Below are 25,101 nucleotides of genomic sequence, written 5' to 3'. Positions count from 1 at the left end.
ATTCAGGCAGAAGTTCAAATACGGTATTCAGAGTCAAAAAGCAGTCAAAACACCCAGGAAGCTAGTCCAAACAAGCAGGCACTGAGAGATAGGAAGTGCTGCTATTTATGGGCTGCTTTGATTGTAGATTGTCCATAGCTGGCAGCAGGTGGGGCTGCTGGCAGGGTGTTATTGCCCTCTATGTTATAGAAATAAAGTTAAGTGTTAAAAATAGGGGAAAAAAATATAATAAATAAAAAAAACGCACAATTTTTTAAAACCCCTGCTCCCATTTACACACACATAAGAACATAAATGTATAGAGGGGGAGCACCAACATTTGAAAATGTATACGTGAGAGCAATAATTCTAGGGCCATTTTCATGGTTAACTCTAAACTGACAGCCTGCAAGGGCTTTTAAAGCACCCTCTATGGACAATTTTGGGTGCTGAAGTTTTTCGCCTTTAAACAGGTGAGTGCAATTTTAAGGCTTGACAAAGGCTAGCAAAAAAGGGTAATATATTGTGTCTAAAATTAACTTAAGTGTATTCTCTACTGACAATATGCATTTGCTAATATCATGCGCCATAAAGAAAATTGAAAATACTACCATTTTATTTTATAGGTGTAGCCAAGAGCTGGCCAAATTACCTGTTGTGACAGGGGACACTTGCAGCAATTTCCACAAGGAGTTTCCTCTAGTGTTCAGTGCAGGTCCTGTTTACCACATCCTGAATGCAGAGCAAGTGAGAATTTGTGACAAAAGAGCAAAGGATCTTGGGACATGTAGTCCAGGAAGCCCAGTTTCCATTGGAGCCAGACCATTGCGGACTACAAGTTCCAGCCGTATGTAGGGAGAATACAGAATGCTGGGAGAGGAGATAAATAGCCTGAGGAGAGGACAAGTCGGCCTCTTGGGACTACAGCCTTCACCTGGGAGCCGCAATCCAGATGATCGGCCAGAGGGAGTTGGAGCTGTGGCCTAGGCAGCAAGGGGAGAGAGAGCTTCCGGACACATCTGCTGACAGTCAGAGGATTGTCATTGGCACCTGCCTTGCAGATCCAGCTGAGTTGCGACCTCAAAGTGAGTGTGGCCAAGCATCGTCCCCGAGTACAGTATCTGCAGGAATCTGCTGCAGGATCTCCACTTCCTCCCCTGAGCATGGTATCATTCAGACTGGTGAGCGGGCATTTGCCCACCCTCTTCGCACCTAAGGACACTGCATGCAGACACCTTTACTTTGCCTTATCCATTAGAGCTCTATAAGAAGACATCTGACATACATGAGTGCTACTGAATGTCATTATCTCACCACTACTTTTGGCCTCATCATTGGAGCTAGCTGAAGATTCAAGATACTTGCTCAAAAAAAGGACTCCTTTGTTACCCCCCTTCAAAGGACAGGAACATTTGGGCATCTACCTGGCCCCCATATCACCTAGGAACTCTCTTACACCTAGAGACTTAGGTTGTTTAATTTGGGAGTCATGTGCCAGGTTACATTAAGTAATTAAGTAATTGTGCTAAGGGGCCGTGGCATCAGGAGGAAAAAAGGGACCTCAGTATTGGTCATTCTCCTACCCTTTTCTGACCTGCAGCCGTAGACTGTAATCGGTCAAAGTCATTAATTTACTGTTTCTAAGAGAATTACGATTGATCATTCATTTACATGTTCATATAAAGTGTATAATACTAACCACATTTCTTTTATCTGATCCATTTCTTATGATCATATTTACTGCAAAATTCTAAGTAAAATGCATTTGGTTTACTTTGAACTAATCTGTGTCTGTATCCATATTGTTTTTGACTGAAATGTCTGAACCCAGGGTGTCAGAGGTGTCAGGAGACTTGTAGTCAGGGCAATCAATGGGGTATGGCATCTTTGAGTGGCCCTCATGGGGGTTCCACCTTCCTGAAAATATTTAACGTTTAGGGGATTAAACTAACCTTCAGGCTTAAACTGTGCATGTTAGTGTGTGGAAAAACTGAAAAAAATAGTCTGAATGTAAAAAACTCCAGAAAAAAGTTTTTCCTAGTTGAGTGAAGAATGTTTAGAATTCACGTGTTACCATCATGTAGAATTCCTGTTCAAATGAAAGGAGTCAATCTAATATTTTCCCATTCTATCCAATCCAATAGAAAAAAGGCTTTTTGGGTTTCTGAAGCCTGGTACTTAGTGAATGATACAGTGGACATACTGTGAACCTCTCCATGCACTACAGATGTAAACCTCATGTTATTGTAAAGTTATTATTCCTGGATTTCATAAGAATTAACATAAGGCAGAATACCAGGCCACACTTACCTGCCAATAAGGACCCAAGAACATTCATCTCAAGGTTGGTTCTTTCTTATATTAAAAATGGCCACCAGTCACTTTTAAAGATGCACATTTTTATTTAGCAGATGGAATAGAGGAAGGGAAGGAGGATGGAGGGAACGCAGGGTTTCTGAGGTTTTATTGTCTGAACACAGGCTCTAGCTTATGGCAAATTATTTCTGGAAACAACAGACTTGGGGAGCACACTCTAAAAATGCGTTTACATTCAAGATGGTGCTGCTATAAGACCGCAAACAGAACAAAACAGATTATAGCGCACACATACAAAAACTACATTTAAATCCTGCAACACCTGAACATTTGAAAAAATATGGGGATTTGGTCACACTATATGGTCATAAATGAGTCCTTTCAGTTCTCCTATAAAGAGGAATTTGTCTCCCATGGTTGAGAAGAAGGATCTTTCATTCTATTAATAGTGTAGGACCCACTGATAATTGGGTACTTTGATGCAGAAAGTGGGCTTAGCACTATATGCCCATATATTGTGACCAAATCCCCTTGAGCCAGGATCTTGTGGGAGTTTGCTGCAGAGCCTTCACATCTTTCTTAAACACTACATAACCACAGGGATCGGTGAGCAGTCACTAGCTCACCCTCTCAAGACAAGGGACACTGCATGCAGACAACGTTGTCTTTCTCTTTGCCTACACCTGTAGAACTCTGTGTTACACTCGCTCCCTGCCAAGCGGCAACAGTTTCATCTTGTTTCTGGATACCACAGGCACACTTTGCATTACCTGCTTGCCAGGACACATCAGCCTAATTTACTTCACTTTGCTTATTAGGATATCTCCAGCATGACATGTGCAAATCAATCTTTCCCTATGAGAGCCGTCTTAACTGGTCAGACACAAGTTGGTCCGACTTTGAAAATGCTCCCTGCACTACTTTGGTCCGACTTTGATCCTACTTCAGCCGAATCAATATCATTGAAGTCGGATCAAAGTCGGATCCTTTTCCTAACCATTCGACTTATGACATCCGACATGGTAATTACAGCAGCAGTAAAAGGAATTTATGTCATTCTGGGATTGTTGTGATTGGTCAAAAGACAAGTCGTACTATCTCAAAGTCAGAGCAAAATCTTATCTTGTTCATTCAAGTCAGATGGAAGTAGGACCGATGTTGCAGGGCAAAGTAGGATGACAGTCGTACAACAGTCGTGTCATACCAGTGTGAATCCACACTACTTTCACCTAGGACTCCATTTATTATGTGAGCAGGTTAAGGACTAAGGCCCCTTTCACACTTGTGCGACTTCAAAGTCGCACGATTTTACCGGGATTTCGCAGCCGTGACTTTGCAGCAATTTTGCGCGATTTTGCAGCGATTTGGGATCAGTACTACTTTGTACGACTTTATAGGGTTGGGGTTTACAAAGCTGCTTGTGCTTACAGCTTGTGCTTACAAAGTCGTACTGAAATCGTGTCTATATTATTCAGGTACGATTTGCATGCTACTTGAGGGTTTAACATTGAGGTCTATGGAGTACAACTCGCATGGAAGTTGGACCAAAGTAGTGCAGGGACTACTTTGAAGTCGGCACGACTTAAAGTCCTGCCAATATGAATGATAGTCATTGAAAATCACGGAGAATGACTTGTCATGCGATTTTGCAGTACAAAATTGTGGGACAAGTCGTATAAGTGTGAAAGGGGCCTTAGGCTGGATTCGCACTGGTACGACATGACTGTTGTACGACTGTCATCCTACTTTACCCTGCTACATCTGTCTACATCTCTTCCATTCGACTTGCATGAAAAAGATAAGATTTTGCTCTGACTTTGAGATAGTACGATTTGTCCTTTGACCAAGCAAAACAATCCCAGAGTGGCATAAATTAATTTTACTGCTGCTGTAATCACCATGTCAGATGTCACAAGTCGGATGGTTAGGACAAGGATCCTGCTTTGATTCCAGCCATAAAGGTTAAACTGTTTGTGTTGAATTAAGTACAGTGTTATATCTTTTTCTGGATCTGTGGTGTGGAGGTACAGAAGGGAGTGGTTTGACATGAGAAAGGGTCTGCCCTTTTGCTTGTTCCCATATGTTTCAACCTAAACATAGTCTTAATCTTGTGTGTCTTTTCCCATCAGTATTACTAGTCATAGTAAAACTTCAGCAAGTGAGAAACGCATGTTGTTGAATCTTAATGCTTTTAATGCCTCAGTAAACAAAGTTCCACTGTTTCACTTGAATTGTGTATGTGTTTCTAATTGTCTTGGTCATTACCAAAATGTCTGAACCCAGGGTGTCAGAGGACTTGCAAGGTTGGGGCAACCAGTGGGGTACAGATTTATTAACTGACCCTCATGGGGCTAGCGATACACATATGTAGCAATAACTCACGGTGGAGCTGCTGGTTTAAAGCGGGCTGTTACCTTCACTCTCGCCACCTCTGTTGAGTTAGAGTCCCGTTGAGTTTACCTCTGGACAATGTAGGCACCAAACACTTGAGTATCTTTTCCAATGCTTTAATGAACAAGTAATATAGGAAGTAGCAGGAAAGAGGTAGAAGGAAAGTTGCAGGGAAGCTCAAATACCTTTTTGTAGTATTCTTTAGTACATTGTTAGGAATTGAACATTTGTAGTTGAATGCACTCCTCTTGTGGGATTCAATCTTTGCCCGCCTGTATAGTCCTCTCTCACTTGCCTAGCAGCCAGTACGTAGCACGAACAAAAGTCTCTGCCACAGACTTGTTTGGAACAAAACCGGTACGATCCTCTGCCACAGGATGTAATGGTTTATGATGAATATCAGACACAGCACTTGAACCTTTAAGCCAACCCGGCAGTACTATGCAGTAAGATTACTTCAGGATACGTCCTCCAACTGAGTCACGAGGCCCCTCTCCAGACCAGCACTCTGCATGATCCTTCCATGACGGGTCCTCCCCTGGGATCTCCTCAGTTGTCCAGCTTCTTCTCTCAGGATAGACAGCCCAGGACCATTCCTCTGCCGCTGTGGTAGGCCCCAGACAAGCTTCTGGGCCCACCCACACGCTGCAGCAACGTGGGCCTCAGAGACGGAGGACCACAAGGTGGTATTCTCAATGCATACCTGTCAGCCAGGAGGGCCAGCAGGTGGACGGAAAAAAGACCCCTAAACATGGCGTCTGTCCCATAAATACCCTCTCCGAGAATGCAACACGGAGGACCACCTCCACCGAGTTGTCTCCGGGACAGAGGAGCACTCATACGCTTCAACACATTGCATTTCCAACACTGGCCCATGGGGACAACGACACCCACCGGCACAGTGTGGAACTACACGCAACTCAGCCAAGCTGGAACAGAGGCAAATCTAACTTCACCTAACAAGTAACCCACTAAATTTATCTATCAGTAGTAGATTAAAAATCTACCAGCGCTACACATAAAAAAAAAAAAAAAAAAAAAAACTTTAAAAAAAATTACAATGAGGACAGGGTGGCTGGATTATGGAGGAGGTGAGTGTGATGCTTTGCACAGGACCATCTTCAAGGTGGGGCAAAAGGAGCAGCTGTCCTGGGCCCATCATTGTTGTGGGGCCCAAAGCAGCTGCCAACTAGCCCAGTTTAAATGCCCTTGTCCCTTGAAGTTTTAGTCCCTTGCTGTGTCCCGATATCTCAGTGTGAAGTTCTGTTACTAATACTGCCCAGCTCTGCCCTATTGCTGTGTACAGATGACTTACCTGCAGACCTTGTGTTTACATATAAATAACCTGCATTGATATCTAAATAGCGGCGGCATTAACCACTTCTAGACCAGCCGCTGCAGTTTTACTGCGGCAGGTTGGCTCGGCTGGGCAAATCGACGTTACCTTAGGTCACTTTGCCTTTTGGCCACTAGGGGCGCACCCGCAGCGTGTGCCTGGAGCTGATTCGAGTGCCCGGTGGGTCCAATGACCGCTGGGCACCCGCGATCGCACATGGCAGTGCGAGAACCAGGATCTGTATGTGTAAATACACAGATCCTGGTTCTCTCAGGGGAGAGGAGACAGATTGTGTGTTCATACTAAGTATGAAAACCGATCTCTCTCTTCCCCTAGTCACTCAGTCCCATCCCCCCTACAGTTAGAACACACCTAGGGAACACAGTTAACCCCTTTATCGCCCCCTAGTGTTAAACCCTTCCCTGCCAGTGACATTTATACAGTAATCAGTGCATTTTTATAGCACTGATCTCTGTACTATTACCGGTAAAAAAAAAAATAATAAAAATGCCATAAATCTATCCCCTATTTTGTAGACGCTATTACTTTTGCACAAACCAATCAATATACGCTTATTGCGATTTTTTTTAACCAAAAATATGTAGAAGAATACATATCGGCCTAAACCGAGGAAAAAATGTGTTTTTTTTTTTTTTTAAAGTGGGATAATTATTATAGCAAAAAGTAAAAGATTTTGTGTTTTTTTCAAAATTGTTGCTCTTCTTTTGTTTATAGCGCAAAAAATAAAAACCGCAGAGGTGATCAAATATCAACAAAAGAAAACTCTATTTGTGGGAAAAAAAGGACGTCAATTTTGTTTGGGTACATTGTCGCACGACCGCGCAATTGTCAGTTAAAGCGACTCACTGCCGTATCTCAAAAATGGCCTGGTCATTGAGCAGCCAAATCTTCCGGGCCTGAAGTGGTTGATATGTAAATAGCCACAGAATCGATATGTAAATAGGGGTGACATTCATATGGATATCATGCCCCCCCCCCCCGAGGTCATATCCACCATCACTTTTGCTGAATGCTGCCCCCTGGGGAGGTAAAGGGGCATGCTTGAAAGTCCTGCCTGCAACTGTGGTCATTAAGCCTAACATCAGCCTGTTCTGCAAAGGTAAGTAAATTGGAGGTGGAAACTTTTTTCAAAATAACATGGTGCCACAGCAGCGTGAATTTTGGTGCATGTGAATACGCACATCTCAGCAGATGCGTAAGGGTGTCATTAACAATTAATGGCACAGCTGTGTATCTGGTAAAGAGCAGCATGTTTCTATGGTGTCAGGAAAGCGATTTTGCATGCAATCACCAACTCACACAAATGTGAACACAGGTTAAAACTCCCAGTTACATTGGTGGTCAGTGTAAATCTTCTCATTACATTGGGTCTTGGTGTACAATCTTTTCATTCACACTAGTGGCCAGTGTGAAGGTTCCCCTTACATTGGTGGTCGGTGTAAATCCCTTCTTACATTGGTGGTTACTGTGAATGCTCCTATTACATTAGTGGTCAGTGTAAATCCCCATTACATTGGTGGCCAGTGTAAAAATCTCCCTTTATTGGTTGTTGATGTAAAAACCCCGATTACATTGGTTGTTAGTGTAAATTCTTCATTACATTGGTGATCAGCGTACATTTTCAATTACATTTTTAGTAAGTGCATTGCCCTTACACTGGTGGTCAGTGTAAATCCCCCTTTACATTGGTGGTCAGTGTAGAAGTGTTACCTTACATTGGTGGTCAGTACAAATCTTCTCGACAATGGTTATTAGTGTAAATTCCCCCTTACATGGAGGTGATTGTATATTCCCCCTTACACTGGTGGTTGGAGTAAATGCTCCTATTACATTGGTGTCAGTGTAGAAATCCCTCTTTATATTAGTGGGTAGCGTAAAATCCCCCATTCAATGGTAGTCAGTGCAAATCCCCCCTCACATTGGTGGCCAGTGCAAATCAACCCTCACATTGGTGGTCAGTGTTAACCCCCTAGCGTTGGTGGTCATTGTAAATGTCCTGTTACATTGGTGGTCAGTGAGGAATCCCCCACTATATACTTGCCAAAGATTTCCAGCTTTGCTCATGATTCAGAATTTTCCCCAGTGTACTGCCTCCTAACTAATCCCATTCCCCCACCACTGCCACTGATCCCATCAACCCCCCAGCATTGCCACTGATCACACCCTGCCCCCTCCCCCAGCATTGCCACTCATCCCAGGAGTCCTAGGATCCCTAGAAGTCTACTGTCTATTGGGCCCCCCCATCTCCCCAGTTCATGGTGTGCAGGCAGTGGGGAGATGATGTGCTGTAACCTTTAGCAACCAATCAGTGAGCAGTAATGATGTGCACTAACCTCTTGCAACCAATTATTGAGCGATAAGGATATGTAGTAACCTCTAACAACCAATCAGTGAACAGTAATAATATGCAGTAACCTCTAGCAATCAATTAGTGAGTGGTAAGGATGTCCAGTAACCTCTAGCAACCAATCAGTGAGCAGTATTGAGGTACAGTAATCTCTAGCAAACAATCAACAAGCAGAAGTAATGTGCTGTAACCTCCAGTAAATAATCAGTGAGCCATATTGTGTGCTGTAACCTCTAGCAGCCATTCAGAAGGGGTAATGATATATTGTAGCCTCTGGCAACCAATCACAATTGCTGCCTGATCTGATTCAGTAAACTGATATTTTTTGTATGTCTCAGAGCAGGTGAAGAACAAAATTGCATGAAGAGGGGAGGGGGGACCAAGAAAATGTTTGCCCAGGGTCCAATCAATATTAAAGAGGGCCCTGGCTTTACATTTGATCCAGAATGCATATCAACTGTTAATTAGTTTATTCCATTTTAGTCTACAAATGTTTTCATTTTCTAAAATGTGCGAAAAAATCAAATATCACTTCCATGCAATGTAGGAACCATTCTGCAAATAGTTAACATGCATATCAATATCCTATATACCTGCCAAAATCTCATACTTTGCTTGTGTAATTGGCTCCCTGCTTTTCACAGAAGTACACCATAATTCGATACAAGCAAAATTTTCAGGCATCACCTGCAATAAGATTCTTATTTAGTGAGCCACTCTACAAGACTCATCCATTCTAGAGGGATGCAGACACTGCAGGTTTTTCCATTACAACACAGATATTGCTCAGGTTGTTGTAATGAAGGCAGATCTTCCCATTCAGCAATCCATAAGAGAGAGAATATGGTGAAACAAGCAGCAATAGCTTCAGAACAGAGAAAGTTATGAATCTACAAAATACTTTCCTAAAACGCTTACAACATAAACAGTTCTATGATTACATGACTGTAGTCCTGCACAAGATAGATGTGTACATTTTTGGTTTTCAGCCACAGTTTTTCCTCATCAATAGTCCTTTAGAGTTCATATCTGGTCGAAACAATATGATGAAACATTTTGGCAGGAAAATACAAACCACAAGAGCCCAGGTAGAAGATAAGATGGCAAAGATCTCTGTGGCCACAGTATACTTTCCTTGTGAGCTGTGAGAGGCTGGAATGTAGGAAATCCAAACACTGAGGAAAGCCAACATGCTAAAGGTAATAAACGTTGCCTCATTGAAGCTGTCAGGTAATCTTCTGGCCAAGAACGCAACAATAAAACTGATGGTGGCTAGGAGACCAAGGTATCCTAACATAAACCAGAATGCTGTAGGAGAACCTTCATTGCAGCTCAAAATAATTACATGTGACTGAGTGTTAGAGTCAAACTCTGGAAAAGGAGGTGAAGAAGAAAGCCAAGTCACACAGATGGATACTTGAATTAGCAGACAAAGGACAATGAGTGAGTAGGATATTCGTACACCAGTAAACTTTCTTAACTGACTTCCTGGCTTGGTGGCTTTGAAGGCAATGATAACTGTAATAGTTTTGGCTAGAACACAAGAGATACACAATGCAAAGGCCAAACCAAATGTAACCTGGCGGAGAAGACACTTATCTATTTGCGGGTATCCAATAAACGCCAATGAGCAAAGGAAGCAAAGGCACAAAGATATGAGAAGAAGACAGCTTAAAGACCAGTTGTTGGCTCGCACAATTGGTGTGGTCCTATAATGGATGAACAATCCCAAAATTCCAAGAGGGACAACAGAGGAGAATATGGCAATGGTAACCAAGATAATGCCAAGTGCTTCACTGTAGGAGAGGAACTCAATGGGCCTTGGCAAACATGCACCTTGCTGGAGATTGGGCCACATATCCCAGGGGCAAGGGAGGCAATTAACAGCATCTAGAGAAGAAAGCTGTTGTCAGTATTGAAAAAAGCACAGTTTGTGTGTAGAAACCTAAAATAATTAAACATAATCTTATAAAGCACCTGTTTCATTGGAGATTTGTCCCTGAGGACACGGTACGCACTGGAAACAGCAGATGGGCTTTCCAGGAATAGTCACCTTCATAAATCCTGGAGAACAGCTAGAACTGCACTTTGATGTTGGGACCTTAATGAAAATAAATAGAAAATGCATAAAGGAATAAGAAAACAGATCCTAAAGAATGTAGCAGAATCTGACTGCTAACATGTGGGTACACCTTGCCATGAAACATAATTAAAGTGATTGTTGTGATAAAGACTGAATGTTTTTAACTTTCATGCATTTTAGGAACACTCAGATTAGGTGGTCATTTTAGGTAGAAAGAATGAGCAATGAAGAATGTTGAGACTGGTGGCTAAAGATTAGCTTAGGTGTTTTCGCAACTCCACATGTCCGCACCCGCCAGGAAGCTGACACTGCGCATCACTAATCACAGGTAACGAGACATTTCCTGATCTGTGCAGCCGCGGATTGGGAAATGTCTCACTGTCTGTGATTAGCACTGCGGAGTGTCAGCTTCCTGGCGGGTGTGGGCACGTTGAGTTGCGAAAACGCTTGAACTCATCCTTACTGGTGACTAGTGTTCCAATTTTTTTTTATTGTTTAGGTGAACCTATATTTTGCAGATGCAGGGCATAGCAACAAGTTCACTTAAAATAGGCCTCCCCAGAAGCACATGTGTAAGCTATCAGTTGAGATGTCTTACACAGACATAGCTGTCACATGGAATGATTCAGATGCTCCTCCATGGGACTGGCATTAGAGCAAACTTGCATCCTCTGTATGGACAAAACACAGACATGTAAGAGGGCTTCTGATTGGCTGACTGTTGGCGCTACATTGCTCAAGCTCCCGCCCCTCTACCCCTTGGATAGGACAACAACCCACTGCTATAGCTAAGAGTCTCAGCCATATTGTATCCACTTGTTGCCATAGGCCTTCCCTTCCATGGCCATTAGCCTTTATATTCACAAGAAAGCAATGTCCACACAAAGTTATAGTTTCCGCACTTTACTGTTGCTATTCAAAGATAGAATTGACATGTCACATCACATAGACGTAATATCCAGTGTTGCTTTGCATACTTTGCTAATTACATATAGTGGACGGTCCATAGCACATTGCACCCCATTATTAAGCCATCTTCCATTAATACTCCTCTCTTCTCCTTGGGAGCACCACAGTGTTGGGACCCAACTCTCTGAAGTTACTCTCTCACTCCCCAGGGTCATCAGTACTCACTCAAAGGGCTCTGACTTACCCATAAGGCTTTGTGCATCCAGCTCACGACACCCTTCCTTTTGTTCCAGAGACAGGACTGCTGCAGCTGAACCTCTTGATTATGTACATCACCCAAGGCCTTATACCCTACACTGGGCCACTGTAGTAGTTGACTGCACCCTCATAAGTGTGAAGTGTCTGACTCCCATGCCCCAAACACTTAGAGCTCCTCCTATCCTGGCTTTTATATGGGCAATAACTACATCCATGACATCACTACAGGAAGGCCTTGTCCAAAGAGGGCCCTAACACCCACTTACATAATCCCATAATACACACTATCTTTGGACACAACCACCTAGTGGCAGATTAGCTAACTGCTCCTGCTTACAGGCATGCAATCGTTCTCTTCATTTAGAAAATTTAATTTCACTACCAGTCCCAAAGACCTCACAGGAAGAGTCACTTGCTTTTCATACAAGCTATAAGGCTGAGACTCTAATAAGTACTGGGTTGCCATTTGATTGCCGTATAGGTAGTACTCTGAAGGAATAGTGCTGGAAAGTTGCTTGTGTTATGTGTCTACAGCAACATTTTTCTATATCAGGACATTCAAGATCCCATGCATGTATCCCTATATGAATGTATTGAGCAGTAAAGGTCACAGCTAATGCTTTCACATGCCGCTAATTGTGCCAACAGTGTTCATTGCTGGCAGACACACTGGTTATTGTGACATTACAATATTTAAGCTGGATGGTCCGTAGCACATTGCACCTCATTATTAAGCCATCATCTATTAATACTCCTCTCTTCTCCTTGGGAGCACCACAGTGTTGGGACCCGACTCCCTGAAGTTACTCCCTCCCTCCCCAGGGTCATCACTACTCACTCAGGATGTCTAAAAGCACGTCAGCTTTTTGCACAGAAGTCTCCAGGAGATGTCATTGGTGTGCACTTATCTGTTTCCTGTATGCCGCCAACATGTAATAAGATTGCGTTCCCATGGCTGGCCCCAGTGTACCCCCCCCCCCGCTGCCCCCGGGCAGTGGCAATCTCCATGTCTCAGGCATTGCAGCTGCGGTTCTTACTACCCTGCCTGGCTCCTTTCACTGCATCCTGTGTCACTCTGTCACACACAGGTCTGTTGCTGTCCGGGAGCTGCGGGCATTGTGTAGCGGGCAGCTGTCTGTGGGTGGGTTTGCCCTCAGGGTGATGATATCAGCAAGAGCCCAGGAGGAAAAAAACTGCAATGCATGCCGCTGAGGTCTGTAAGTAAAGGGAAAAGTTGTGCAGACTGACAAATACTGGCCTCAGGGGGATATTGTGCAGATTGACCTGGAGCATATTATACTGGGAGCTAACTGATCTGGGGGGATATTGTACTGGTAGCTAACTGATCTGCCGGTATATAGTTTGTCCTGCACTTTTATTCAACATGACAAGCAGGGCCCTCTGATTCCTCCTGTATTAAATTGTATTGTAACTGTACTGTCTGCCCTCATGTTGTAAAGCGCTGAGCAAACTGTTGGCGCTATATAAATCCTGTATTATAATAATAATAATAATAATAATAATAACATGGCAGCAAGCAAGCACAGTATAAATGCTGCTGGGATTTGTATAGCAAGTCCATAGCATAGAAAAAAAAATCTGCTGGTCTCAGCCACTAACAAAACTCAGCTCAGTTCATGACTATCAGGATACTCCCCAATAGGTTCCCTAAAACAAACTTGCAGCACTCATATCTTTTTAGTGTTCTACCAGTACTCAGCCTTTTCACTCAGCAGCAGGCTTCGAGAAAGCAAAAGAGCAAGAGGAAGAGAGAAAGAGAGAGAGAAAGAGAAGGAAAGAAAGAAAGGCCTGAGCATCAGCAACTCTGTAGTCCCAAAATCTTACCTGGCCAACCGTATATCTGTTATTTTTTTTACCTTTTTAATAACATTTACTTCATACACATTTTCAGCACTTCTTACCTGTTTTTCCTTCTTCCAACAGTTACCAAAAAAAAGGAAAATGACATTATGGTATCACACCATTATGGTATGTACACCATCCTCTGATGTGGCCCGCCACCTCCTGCTCTGGGATTGTGGGTCGGCAAGCCTAGATAGCGGGTTCCCGACCCGCCATCCCCGAGCATCAGCGGGAAGATTCGAGCCGGCGCTAGAGGAAGCAGAGCCGATGCTTTCTGTATAGCGCCGGCTTCTGTCTCAGGCGGAGTGATACCAAATGTGCTCCGCCTGTGACAGTTTCCAGCGCGATACTGGAAGCATCGGCTCTCCTCTCTACTGCAGCCGTATGCTTCCTCCAGCGCTGCTCCTGTCACACTGATGGCAGGTATAGAGGATCAAGAACCAGCCACCAGTACCCAGATATACCAGCCAGCAGTACACAATAGTACCCGCCAGTACCCAGAAGTACCACACAGCAGTACGCAGAAGTACCACCCAGCAGTACCCAGAAGTACCAGCCACCAGTACCCAGCAGTACACACCAATACCCAGAAGTACCAGCCAGCAGTACTCAGAAGTACCAGCCAGCAGTACCCAGAAGTACCAGCCAGCAGTACCCAGAAGCACCACCCAGCAGTACCAAAAAGTACCCACCAGTACACAGAAGTACCAGCCAGCAGTACCTACCAGTACCCAGAAGTACCAGCCAGCACCAACCACCAGTACCCAGAAGTACCACCCACCAGTACCCAGACATACCAACCAGCAGTACCCACCAGTACCCAGAAGCACCACCCACCAGTACCCAAAAGTCCCACCTAGAAGTACCAGCTAGCAGTACCCACAAGCTCCACCCAGCAGTACCCACAAGCACCACCCAGCAGTACCCTCCAGTACCCAGAAGTACCAACCAGCAGTACCCAGTAGTACCAGCCAGCAGTACCCACCAGTACCAGCCAGCAGTATCCAGAAGTACCAGCCAGCAGTACCCAGCAGTACCAGCCAGCAGTACCCACCAGTACCAGCCAGCAGTGTCCATCAGTACCCAGCAGTTTCAGCCAGCAGTACCCACCAGTACTTGCCAGCAGTACCCACCAGTACTCACCAGCAGTACTTCCCAGTACCAGCCAGCAGTACTTGCCAGCAGTACCCACCAGTACCAGCCAGCAGTACCAGCCAGTGGTATCCACCAGTATCAGAAAGCAGTACCCACCAGTACCAGCCATCAGTACCAGCCAGCAGGACCCACCAGCCGTACCCACCCTGAAGGACAGCCAGCAGCAGCCACCAGCCATACCCGCCTAGGAGACAGCAGCAGCCAGCAATACCTGCAGGAATCCTGAGGAAGAAGTGACGATTGAGGTCAGTTAAGGTGCAGGTAAACCGCAGTGCATCAGTGTGAAAGGAGCCTTAGGCTCCTTTCACATGATCGCCTCTATAGAGCGGCAGGTTTAAACTGACCTGCATCCTTTTGCACCCGTTTTTTAAGCAGATCTCCAATCCGATCTGCTTAAAAAAACAGAAGGGAATCTGTCCCCTTCTGTCTGGGCAGATCGGAGGGCCCATAGAGTAGAGAGGGCTGTGTCCCTGTTTGCTCTGCATATGCAGAGTAGACACAGATTTGTCATCTGCCCGCTCCGCTCATTGTGGCCCGCAACCAGCTGCCAAGTAGCTAAAGCGGCCCTCTCTCTTCAAAAGGTTGGGCACCCCTGATGTAACATATTCTTAACCATACACTTTACATGCTTTACAACTTCACAAGGTGTTTCCACTGACAGCACACCAGTAGGGTAGTCTTTCGCATTGCCATGTATACAAAGCATTTCCATGTGGTCTGTGCCAAGCTTGGCAAGACCCACCAGACTGGCATAAACCAATGTGATAAGCTTTCCAGTGTCTAATCACTAAAATAAAACTGACACAGAGCCATTTTCCCTCTAGCTGGTATTTGAGCAAACTGTGAGTGTTTGTATGATTGTGGTGGTATATTACAAATCCCTCAAGGGCACAGTTCTTTGTATTTTGTAAACTATATAGACAGATAAACAATAAATGATATGTTTCCTAAAGAAGATGCATCTACATAGCATGAGTATTTTTTTTTTCATCTTATGCAATCATACCATTGTTTTGTTATTAACCCATACAATGCCAGCATGGTCTAGCCGCATGGTGTTCCCATCTGTGGAGCTGGAGTCATATCTTCCTACTATAACTTGCTCCAAGGACCCAGTAGAACTTATCTGCCAGTTCACAATATCATAAAGGGCAGGAGGATCTCCATTGTCATCAAAAAATATGTTTGTCTTGTCTTTAGTCTGAAACCTTGTTCTTTTAATATAATGGAGAAGCTGGAAAAGAACATTAAGAAGAGGGGGATTTAAAGCAAAGCAAACAATACATATAATCAATTGACTTTGTGAAAAATACAAATAACGTACTTGCCAAGGGTCAAAAGACAAAATATTTGCGCATTCATTCTGAAATGGGCCTTTTCCTGGCTGGCAATGAAGTAGACTGTGTAAAGCCCATGCAAATGCATAAACTGCAGTGTAGACATTGAAGGTTATTCCAAACTCAACTTTTAGCATTGACTTCCTTAGGTTTTCTTCTCCAGTGCAGTCATGTGCTGTTTTGTTACTTGTCCCGTCATCCAAATTCAGGTGCTTAGTCCATTTGCAAGAAAAAAATTCCTCCCAAAACTCTATTAAAAAAGAATTATTTGGAGCTTTTGATGGGTGTAAGCTGTAAATATGCTCCTTAAATCCTGGAAACTGTCCTCCATGGACAGCAAACCCAAGAGTGCCCATCAAGACATGCTGATACTTTTCTTCAGAAAGAATATTGGAGGTTGACCATGCTTCACTGGCTATCCAGATTCTATCAGTCACATTCTGTCTTGCTAACTCCTCTACAACTGGTAAAAAGTCTGATTTGGAGGCCAGCACTGCCACAACTTTGGCTGTTGACCCCTTGATAACTTTGACAATGTGTGGAGCATTCCTGTTGGCCTGGCTAATCATAATTGTTTCTATGAAAGCTACACATGCACCAGCATTGATTAATTCCTGCTTTACCGCCTGGAGACTTAGTTGACCATAGTCATTATCACTTGCTAGAAAGCCAACCCATGACCAACCAAAATACAGGATTAAGTTAGCAAGACCTTGAGACTGAAATACATCACTAGGTATGGTACGAAAGAAAGAAGGAAATATTTTTCTGTTGCTGAGAGTTGGGTTGGTTGAGAAGTAGCTTATCTGTGGATTAAAAAAAATTACAGGAACCCTGTAAGGATGTTAGAGTGCTGCTTTAAGATATGTTATACAAGAAGAAATGTATTTTGCTTTCTTATGCAGAAAATTAGAAGTGCAAAGATTATTTGCGAGCTATGTACTTGAACAGGATGTACGTGTGGTTAGCCTGACATTTTAATATAGACAATGAATAACAAAGTTATAACATGTTAGAAGTTGGGTGTCTGGAACATTGGCAGATTGCCTAGCATACGTGGTCACATATATATAAACTTATATTTAGATATAGCCTGAGGGATATCTCTAGGCAGAATATGCAATTTATGACGTTTTATGCTTATTTTTTCATAAAGTCTATGCTTCAATCTCATTGGTTGATAATAAGAGGGAGCTTTTTCTCTCTCTCTGTAAGTGTATAAGATATATGCAAACCCAGTAAACCATTGTAATTTTGATTCACCATCCCATGTGTGTGTCTTGATTACCCGATTCGATCAGAAAGTTCTATCCATACACCCATAGGTCCAACCCGGGTTCAAAGGAGAAATAGGGGAGGCTTAACAAACCCTATTAGACATATCGGATAAACAACAAATCTTTCATCTGTGGTAATTTGTTCCCACCTACTGTATGTATGTATGTATGTATGTATGTATAGGATGTAATGTATGTTAAAGAGGATCATGTTTTTTTAATGCCCAGTAAAAAGTATTAAACATCAACACTGTAGGGAAAAGGTTAAAGACATTTATCTTTCTCATCTTATATCTGGCCCCCAGTGGTCTTGCCTAGGCAAGCCACATATAAGAATGAGATGAACAAGAAAAAGAGAAAGTATACTAATAAATACCGTCTTACTGAAGATATGGACTATCTGTTGTCTGCCCTATGAAAATATCTATCTCTCAGATACGTAGTACACTCATCCATGTGGACACAAACCACCACCAGAGGCTGCAGACATGATACAGGAGGTGGACAGAGGCTGCGGATATACTACAGGAGGTGGACAAAGGCTGCACACATACTACAGGAGGTGGACAGAGGCTGCGGACATACTACAGGAGGTGGAAAGAGCCTGCGGACATACTACAGAAGGTGGACAGAGGCTGCGGACATGATACAGGAGCTGGACAGAGGCTGCGGACATACTACAGGAGGTGGAAAGAGGCTGTGGACATACTACAGGAGGTGGACAGAGGCTGCGGACATACTACAGGAGGTGGACAGAGGCTGCGGACATACTACAGGAGCTGGACAGAGGCTGCGGACATACTACAGGAGCTGGACAGAGGCTGCGGACATACTACAGGAGCTGGACAGAGGCTGCGGACATACTACAGGAGGTGGACAGAGGCTGCAGACGTACTACAGGAGCTGAACAGAGGCTGCGGACATACTATAGGAAGTGGACAGAGGCTGCGGACATACTACAGGAGCTGGACAGAGGCTGCGGACATACTACAGGAGCTGGACAGAGGCTGCGGACATACTACAGGAGGTGGACAGAGGCTGCGGACATACTACAGGAGGTGGACAGAGGCTGCGGACATACTATAGGAAGTGGACAGAGGCTGCGGACATACTATAGGAAGTGGACAGAGGCTGCGGACATACTACAGGAGCTGGACAGAGGCTGAGGACATACTACAGGAAGTGGACAGAGGCTGCAGACATGATACAGGAGGTGGACAGAGGCTGCGGACATACTACAGGAGCTGGACAGAGGCTGCGGACATACTACAGGAGCTGGACAGAGGCTGCGGACATACTACAGGAGCTGGACAGAGGCTGCGGACATGCTACAGGAGGTGGACAGAGGCTGCAGACGTACTACAGGAGCTGAACGGAGGCTGCGGACATACTATAGGAAGTGGACAGAGGCTGCGGACATACTACAGGAGCTGGACAGAGGCTGCGGACATACTACAGGAGCTGGACAGAGGCTGCGGACATACTACAGGAGGTGGACAGAGGCTGCAAACGTACTACAGGAGCTGAACAGAGGCTGCGGACATACTACAGGAAGTGGACAGAGGCTGCGGACATGATACAGGAGGTGGACAGAGGCTGCGGACATACTACAGGAGCTGGACATAGGCTGCGGACATACTACAGGAAGTGGGCAGAGGCTGCGGACATGATACAGGAGGTGGACAGAGGCTGCGGACATACTACAAGAGGTGGACAGAGGCTGTGAACATACTACAGGAGGTGGACAGAGGCTGCGGACATACTACAGGAGGTGGACAGAGGCTGCGGACATACTACAGGAGGTGGACAGAGGCTGCAGACATACTACAGGAGCTGGACAGAGGCTGCGGACATACTACAGGAGCTGGACAGAGGCTGCGGACATACTACAGGAGCTGGATAGAGGCTGTGGACATACTACAGGAAGTGGACAGAGGCTGCAGACATGATAGTGTCCACCCTGACCTGTACAGAGGTGAAAGGGGCACAGGAGGAGGACACAGCACACTGATGATGTGGACTAGAGAAGTAATATGATGATGGGCAGTCACAGAGCACATCAGTCTCTCTTTGTCCCCTGCATGGCATTGGCATGGCTTCAGCCCCCCCCCGGCTCCCAGTAATGCCCTCTTCTCTCAGTGTCCCCTTTTTTACAACGATATCCCCCCAGTTTCACACTCCTCCTCCTCCTCCTCACCATCAGGCGTCACCCCTGCTCGGCTCCTCCGCCGACGAGTGCACTGCAGGACAGGAGTCACTCGCCATGGTCTCTCTCATCTCGATCTATTCAAAAATGGTGTCGGGCGGCGCAATTACATTACTGCGCCGCCTGGCCGAGCGCGTACGAGCTTTTCCGAGCCCGGCTGGCTTTGGATCGGTGCATTCGCAGTTGAATGGTCGGCTCGCGGCCATCTTTTTTACAGCCACCGGTGCCCGTAACGGACTTTAACGGGTACATCTACGGGTTGGGTGGTTGGCAACACTGAGCAGAGCCGATCTGTCCTTGGGGGCCCCCCCACAGCGGCGGGGCCCTACGCAGCTTGCGTAGTGAGTGTATAGGGCGGATCGACTCTGCACACACTCAATACCAACATTTGAACAATCACTTTGGTCAAAGCAATAGCTGCTGCAGTGACAGATTTATTTATATAAAAGGCTTAGTTCTCAAAAGCTAAGAGATAGATGATGATACAAATACAGTACAGCTTAGTTGTTGATATAGAACAGTGAGTCTAATGACCCATATGAATATGGGTGATATTGAGCGGGTTGGTGAGTTTGTTGCTGTTTAAGGTATTAAAGCCCAAGGGATATCATATGGCTATCCACAATTGGATGATTATAAGTCCCTTTAAAAGAAAATTGATAGCAAGACAGATTCCACCTAGTGAAACAAGAGAGTGATGTTACTGATACTTTGATAAACAGCGGAACCGGCTTACACATAAAGTCACTTAATAACACTGGTACATCTCCAAAAGGCTGTCAGATGGGGAGGCAAACCAAGAACAGGAACATCATAGCTATATTGATAAGCTTAGTTAAGGACATTCTCACCATGTCGTATGTGTCGATCACTGGCCTGTACCTCTACCCATCGATCCGGTTTGAGCCACGCTCAGGATGAGCCGGTATTCAGGCACCTGGAGGTTTTCCTGCTGTAAATAAAGTGCCGTGCATGTAGACTATTGATTCCAAACATTAGATTAAAATGCCGCCGTTCCTCCACTATCTCAATGCTTCACATGTGCAGCAGGCAGACGATTCCCCATTCGACGTGCTGACGTCACGCTGACGCGTTTCACTAGCCAATCAACGCTAGTTTCCTCAGAGCTGGGAGTGATTTAGGGAACTGGGCTTAAATATCCATCTCATCCCATCTGTATTACCTGTGTTTGACCACTAGATGTCATCCACACAGACTCCCATACTTAACATTCAGCATACGGCACACACACTGAGTGCACTGGCTTATACATTCTATCCGGAAGAGAGAACCTTTGGTGATAGAGAGCGCTTAGGCATGAAGAGCAAGAGACAGATTCACTGTCCCTCTTCACTAGTCATTTTAGATAAATTATTTTTCTAGAGAAGGCTACAGATTAATTCAATATGCAAACAGGCAATATTCAAATGCTCTTCACAGGTCATTTAAATGCACTATTTTTCTAGAAAAGGCTGCAAATTACACTCAATATTCAAACCTAACAGCGTCATGGAATTTAAATAATAGATCCACATTTTCTCCTTTTGAAGGAGAATGGTGTCAAAATCCTCTCTCCCTGGGGGTAGGTTTAGTACGTAGATCCCCTTTACTTTTAACCCCCTAGGGTCACCATCGTGGAACTGAGCGAAATGCAGATAAATAGGGTGGTCATTTTATATTGAATGTAAGAGGATGTAATAACCCTCATATTGCCTATATGTGTATATCAAGAGAAGTTTCATCAATTAACTTGGTAGGTGTAAATATTTTCACATGGAGATAGAACTTTGGTTCACATATAGTGGCATTGACCTCACCCTATAGGGATACCTGTTATGGTCACTTACATACAGTTCATGATTTATAATAAAGGTTACGTTTTACCTCTCCCAGAAGAATGTCCGAAAAACTAACAGTTATCAACCCCTACATCCTGTCTTGTTGTTAGGACATGAAAACAATTGTTTTTCACTCTTGTTATTCTGGAAGTGAGCGTCCAATGGTTTTCCTATACTAGCAACAAGATGGTATGTGGGGATTGTTTAATGGGATTTTTTAGGGTTTGACTTCTGGGGGGTCCAAATGGTCTACAGGTATGACTATAAAAAGAATGAACATTTCACAAAGCTGCACAGCTTTTTAATATCTGCTAGTGACTCTTGACTGCATATGTGATTTTCTGGAAAAGGGGAATTAGTCTTTAAATAAAAACATGTATTAAAATGTATTTAAAATGTATTTAACGGTAAAACTTTTTATTAGTCTTAGAGCGATGAGGGGTTAGAATTTGTTTTATCTTTTTCTTGCTGTCTGTGTTACCGCATGAGAGATTTACTTTTTTCTATGTGTCCTTGTAACCATTGTCATCTGGACTTGAAAGTGAGGGTACTATCCGGTAATATGCAGGTAGTGAACCGCTTGCATTAAAAGAATACGTTTAATAATGTATTAATGTATACATAGTGGCATTAATGTGTATCTTTTATATCTGCCCAGAGTTCAGCTTTAAGAAAAGTATTATTTTGTACCTGTGGATATCTATAAAGACCTAAAATGTGTGCCATTAGAATGGAGCGTGTAGATCCAGAATCACCAACAATACCAGCAAAAATGCCTGTTTGTTCACACTGAAAATTTGGAATGCTTTCTTTTCCTCTGGATAACATCCACAAAGTTCCTTCTACTGCCCGTCTGAGTATAGTACAAGTGTCAAAGATCTGGTAACCCAGGGTGATATTGGGAAGAAGGTCTGGATCCTTGTTAATCTCCTCTATGGCGTATATCATGGCTGGCATCTTCTGGTAATTGTCAAGGTCAAGGCTAGTAAAATGAATATAAATAATTATGCTATTTATATATTTCATAAAGCATACAAAAAAAGGGTTAGTTAGTCAATGTCTAGCTCCTTCCAACCTATGCACATCCATGATTTCAGTGTACAATTTTAGAAAATGCGACTATCATATACAATGCATTGGGATAGTGAGAGTTTTTGCAAACAGATTATTTTTTTTTTATAGAATGCATAGAATTTTATGTGCCTTGGAAAATAAATCTTTTCAGTCCTTGATGCACTTACATAATACATGTTTCACACTGACTAGTTGTTTTCAAAGGGTAGTTCACCTTTAAAATAAAATTTACAACACAGTCAAGTGTACCCAGTAGGTTACAAATCATGGTGCAGAGCAGTAAAGTTGAACTCTGTTTAAATTAAATACCTATAGGCCAAGTGTACCCTCCGCAAATCCTGAATAAAAAAGTAGCATTCAGAGCGTTTTAAGCTGTTCTTCATATAAGCTAGGATGGATGGTATGCTGAGCACGTCATCCTCACAGGACGTTATGTTGAGCTCCATCATTAAGGAGGATGAAATTAGCACTTCCCCTCATCTACAAAGCTGCACATATACAGTATTGGGAAGAAGGTTTGGATTCTGGCTTATATGCAGGATGACATGGATCGCTCTGGGTGCTACTTTAAATTTTATTTTAATGGTGAGCTAACCCTTTAACACTAAAAGTACGCAGGATATAATAAAAATTAGATGCATTTTCTTATGTTGCTTCTAGGGATGAGCTCAGGCATGTTCAGATCATAGTCCAAGCCCACCTGAGCTATCCCGTCAGGATGCTGTAAATGTACTTGGCCAATCATAAGCGGATATATTTAATAAAAGGAGAAACATGTCCCACTAGTGGCGTCATATTTATTGCATTTTTTCTGTTTCACACAGCAGAAATCTTTTTAGTTACTATAAAAGGTACATAGACTTACAACGTGCATTTGAAGTCCTCTGGCTTGCTGGAAAATGTATTTACAGTGTAGCTTTTGTCCACATGAATAGGGAACGTTCCTCCAATCACCAGATCTCCCGGCTGTCTCAGGTGCCCATTGATAGGAACAACTGGCAAGTGGCAACCATGCATGGACTCCAGACAGTCCAACACATCCATAAGAACTATATAAAACACCCAAGACTTAATAAACAGCCGGCGCCTAGTACTGAACAACCTGGTCATGAGATTGTAGCTGAAAAACATTTCCACTCTGTAGGCCATGTAGGTGCCTTTTCAAAATAAATTATGCTATACCTTCTGTTACCTGCTAGTAATGTACACAGAAGAAGACCACCATATTTCTATATTTCTTTTCTACCATGAAGCTCCAGATACTATATCGTTCTAGGGACCCATTATTTATAAGTGTAGTCCTTTAGTGCAAATCAAAGACCTCTACATTTTGGAGAAGACCTTCTTTAGTTAAAATTGTACAGAGACCTTAAGATATCAGTGTTGTACACAGCACAAGGCCTTCTTCGTTCTATTAGTGTTACACACAAGGCAACACCCTCTTTATTCTGTGTGTGTCTTTGAAAAGAGGAGTTGTTTTATGTTTTTCCAGCGTAACATGCAAGAGATGACTTCCCAGTTCCACCAATATTACATGCAAGAGAAAACCTTAATCATTATATTGGCATTATATACAAGCGACCTTCTGTATAAAGAATATTAAATTGACTATATAACAAAAGAAGGAATTGAGTGTTGCAATGTTTTAATCTATGTTGGTCTTAAAGCTAAAGATCATATTAAGTTATTCATTGTGAGCAAACATAAGAAAGCTGGGGAGAAGACAAACAAAGAAATGGACAACCAGACTTTTCATGGATAACAGACTTCTGTGTATGTGATGTGGGTTGCCTGCCCTAGAGAAGCTTTAAAGTTTAAATGGTGGTAGTTGCTTGTGTGAAGACTCTGATAGTTACTTTAATTGATGGAGAAATTGGCTCCAGATGGGTGGAGAGCACCAGTGACACCAAAAATGGGGCACTTTTGTCTCTTGCTTTTTCAAATGCCAACAGCTATCACGCAAGACTTCATTACAAGCAGATATCACGTACGCAATCACTTGCATGTGGGCACCACAGCAAAGCATATCTGACAGGTATTTTATACACTTCAGGTAATTAGACTGAAGGGAATATAACACTGAATCTGATTATATGATGCAAATTGTTTTAAGAGTAAAAATCTCCCAGGATAATATTACTATCAATACTTAATTTTCTTTTCCCTTGTGATGGCTGCCAGTATCAAAGAACCCGGTCGACATTTGGGTAACTTATGTAAACCTAAATTATTATGTAAAAATAGTAATATTTTCTGATGTTGTGTTGATAATAATCAGGCTCACTCTTCTCTAATGTACAGTTGGTATGATAAAATGCTTTAAAGATCAATTCTGGGCAAAAAAGAAATCTCCCATGCAATTGGGCTGTGTCCGCACTGCGTAGGTCAACTGTTCGTTTTGTCTAGGGGTGAGCAGAAAGCTTATACTCACCCAATCCTTTGTTCCACCAGAAAACTGGGCTCCCCGATGGTCCAAGGGTGGACTGTTCCTAGCCTATGGAGCCTGCTCTGGACTTGATGATGTCAGGAACAGTCCACAATTCAAGACCACTGGAGTACGAGGGTGACTAAGGGGTCTTGCTCTGGGAGGATTGGAGGATTAGGTAAAGATATCTTCTTTCTCCTCTCCCCTAGACCAAAATGAGCAGTTAAACTGTGCAGTTCGGGCAAAGCCCCACTGCATGAGAAAACTTTTTTTGCCCGGAGATGGG

At 43.6% G+C, this 25,101-nt stretch overlaps 2 protein-coding genes across 2 annotated transcripts in view; both read right to left on the bottom strand.

The window, feature by feature from the left end:
• The window catches only part of LOC141134132 (extracellular calcium-sensing receptor-like), a 33,987-nt gene extending 31,670 nt beyond the window's left edge, over positions 1–2,317 (bottom strand). Inside the window, exon 1 of the mRNA XM_073623718.1 lies at positions 2,290–2,317. Coding sequence (XP_073479819.1) covers positions 2,290–2,317 — 28 coding nt within the window. The remainder of the gene's footprint in view (positions 1–2,289) is intronic.
• A 7,058-nt stretch (positions 2,318–9,375) lies between these two features.
• LOC141134131 (extracellular calcium-sensing receptor-like) lies at positions 9,376–22,264 on the bottom strand. The gene is made up of 5 exons (XM_073623717.1): positions 22,007–22,264; positions 15,983–16,801; positions 15,665–15,892; positions 10,368–10,491; positions 9,376–10,280 (listed from the first exon to the last, which is right to left on the bottom strand). The coding sequence occupies exons 1-5, from the start codon at positions 22,262–22,264 to the stop codon at positions 9,376–9,378; spliced, it is 2,334 nt and encodes a 777-aa protein (XP_073479818.1).
• Positions 22,265–25,101: the final 2,837 nt, after the last annotated feature.

Source organism: Aquarana catesbeiana, linkage group LG03, assembly GCF_042186555.1.
Source record: "Aquarana catesbeiana isolate 2022-GZ linkage group LG03, ASM4218655v1, whole genome shotgun sequence".
Taxonomy (NCBI): Eukaryota; Metazoa; Chordata; class Amphibia; order Anura; family Ranidae; genus Aquarana; species Aquarana catesbeiana.
The sequence above is the reverse complement of the archived record's forward strand: the minus strand, read 5'-3'. Positions and strand labels throughout refer to the sequence as shown.

What these genes read in the sequence shown, in the direction of transcription:
- LOC141134131 (XM_073623717.1), bottom strand. Translation starts at nt 22,264, where the DNA reads ATGATATACGCCATAGAGGAGATTAACAAGGATCCAGACCTTCTTCCC. An exon ending in GTCTTTATAGATATCCACAG is followed by an intron (nt 16,802 to 22,006) that starts GTACAAAATAAT and finishes TTTAATCCACAG; the next exon opens with ATAAGCTACTTCTCAACCAA. An exon ending in GGGTTAATAACAAAACAATG is followed by an intron (nt 10,492 to 15,664) that starts GTATGATTGCAT and finishes ATTTTCATTAAG; the next exon opens with GTCCCAACATCAAAGTGCAG.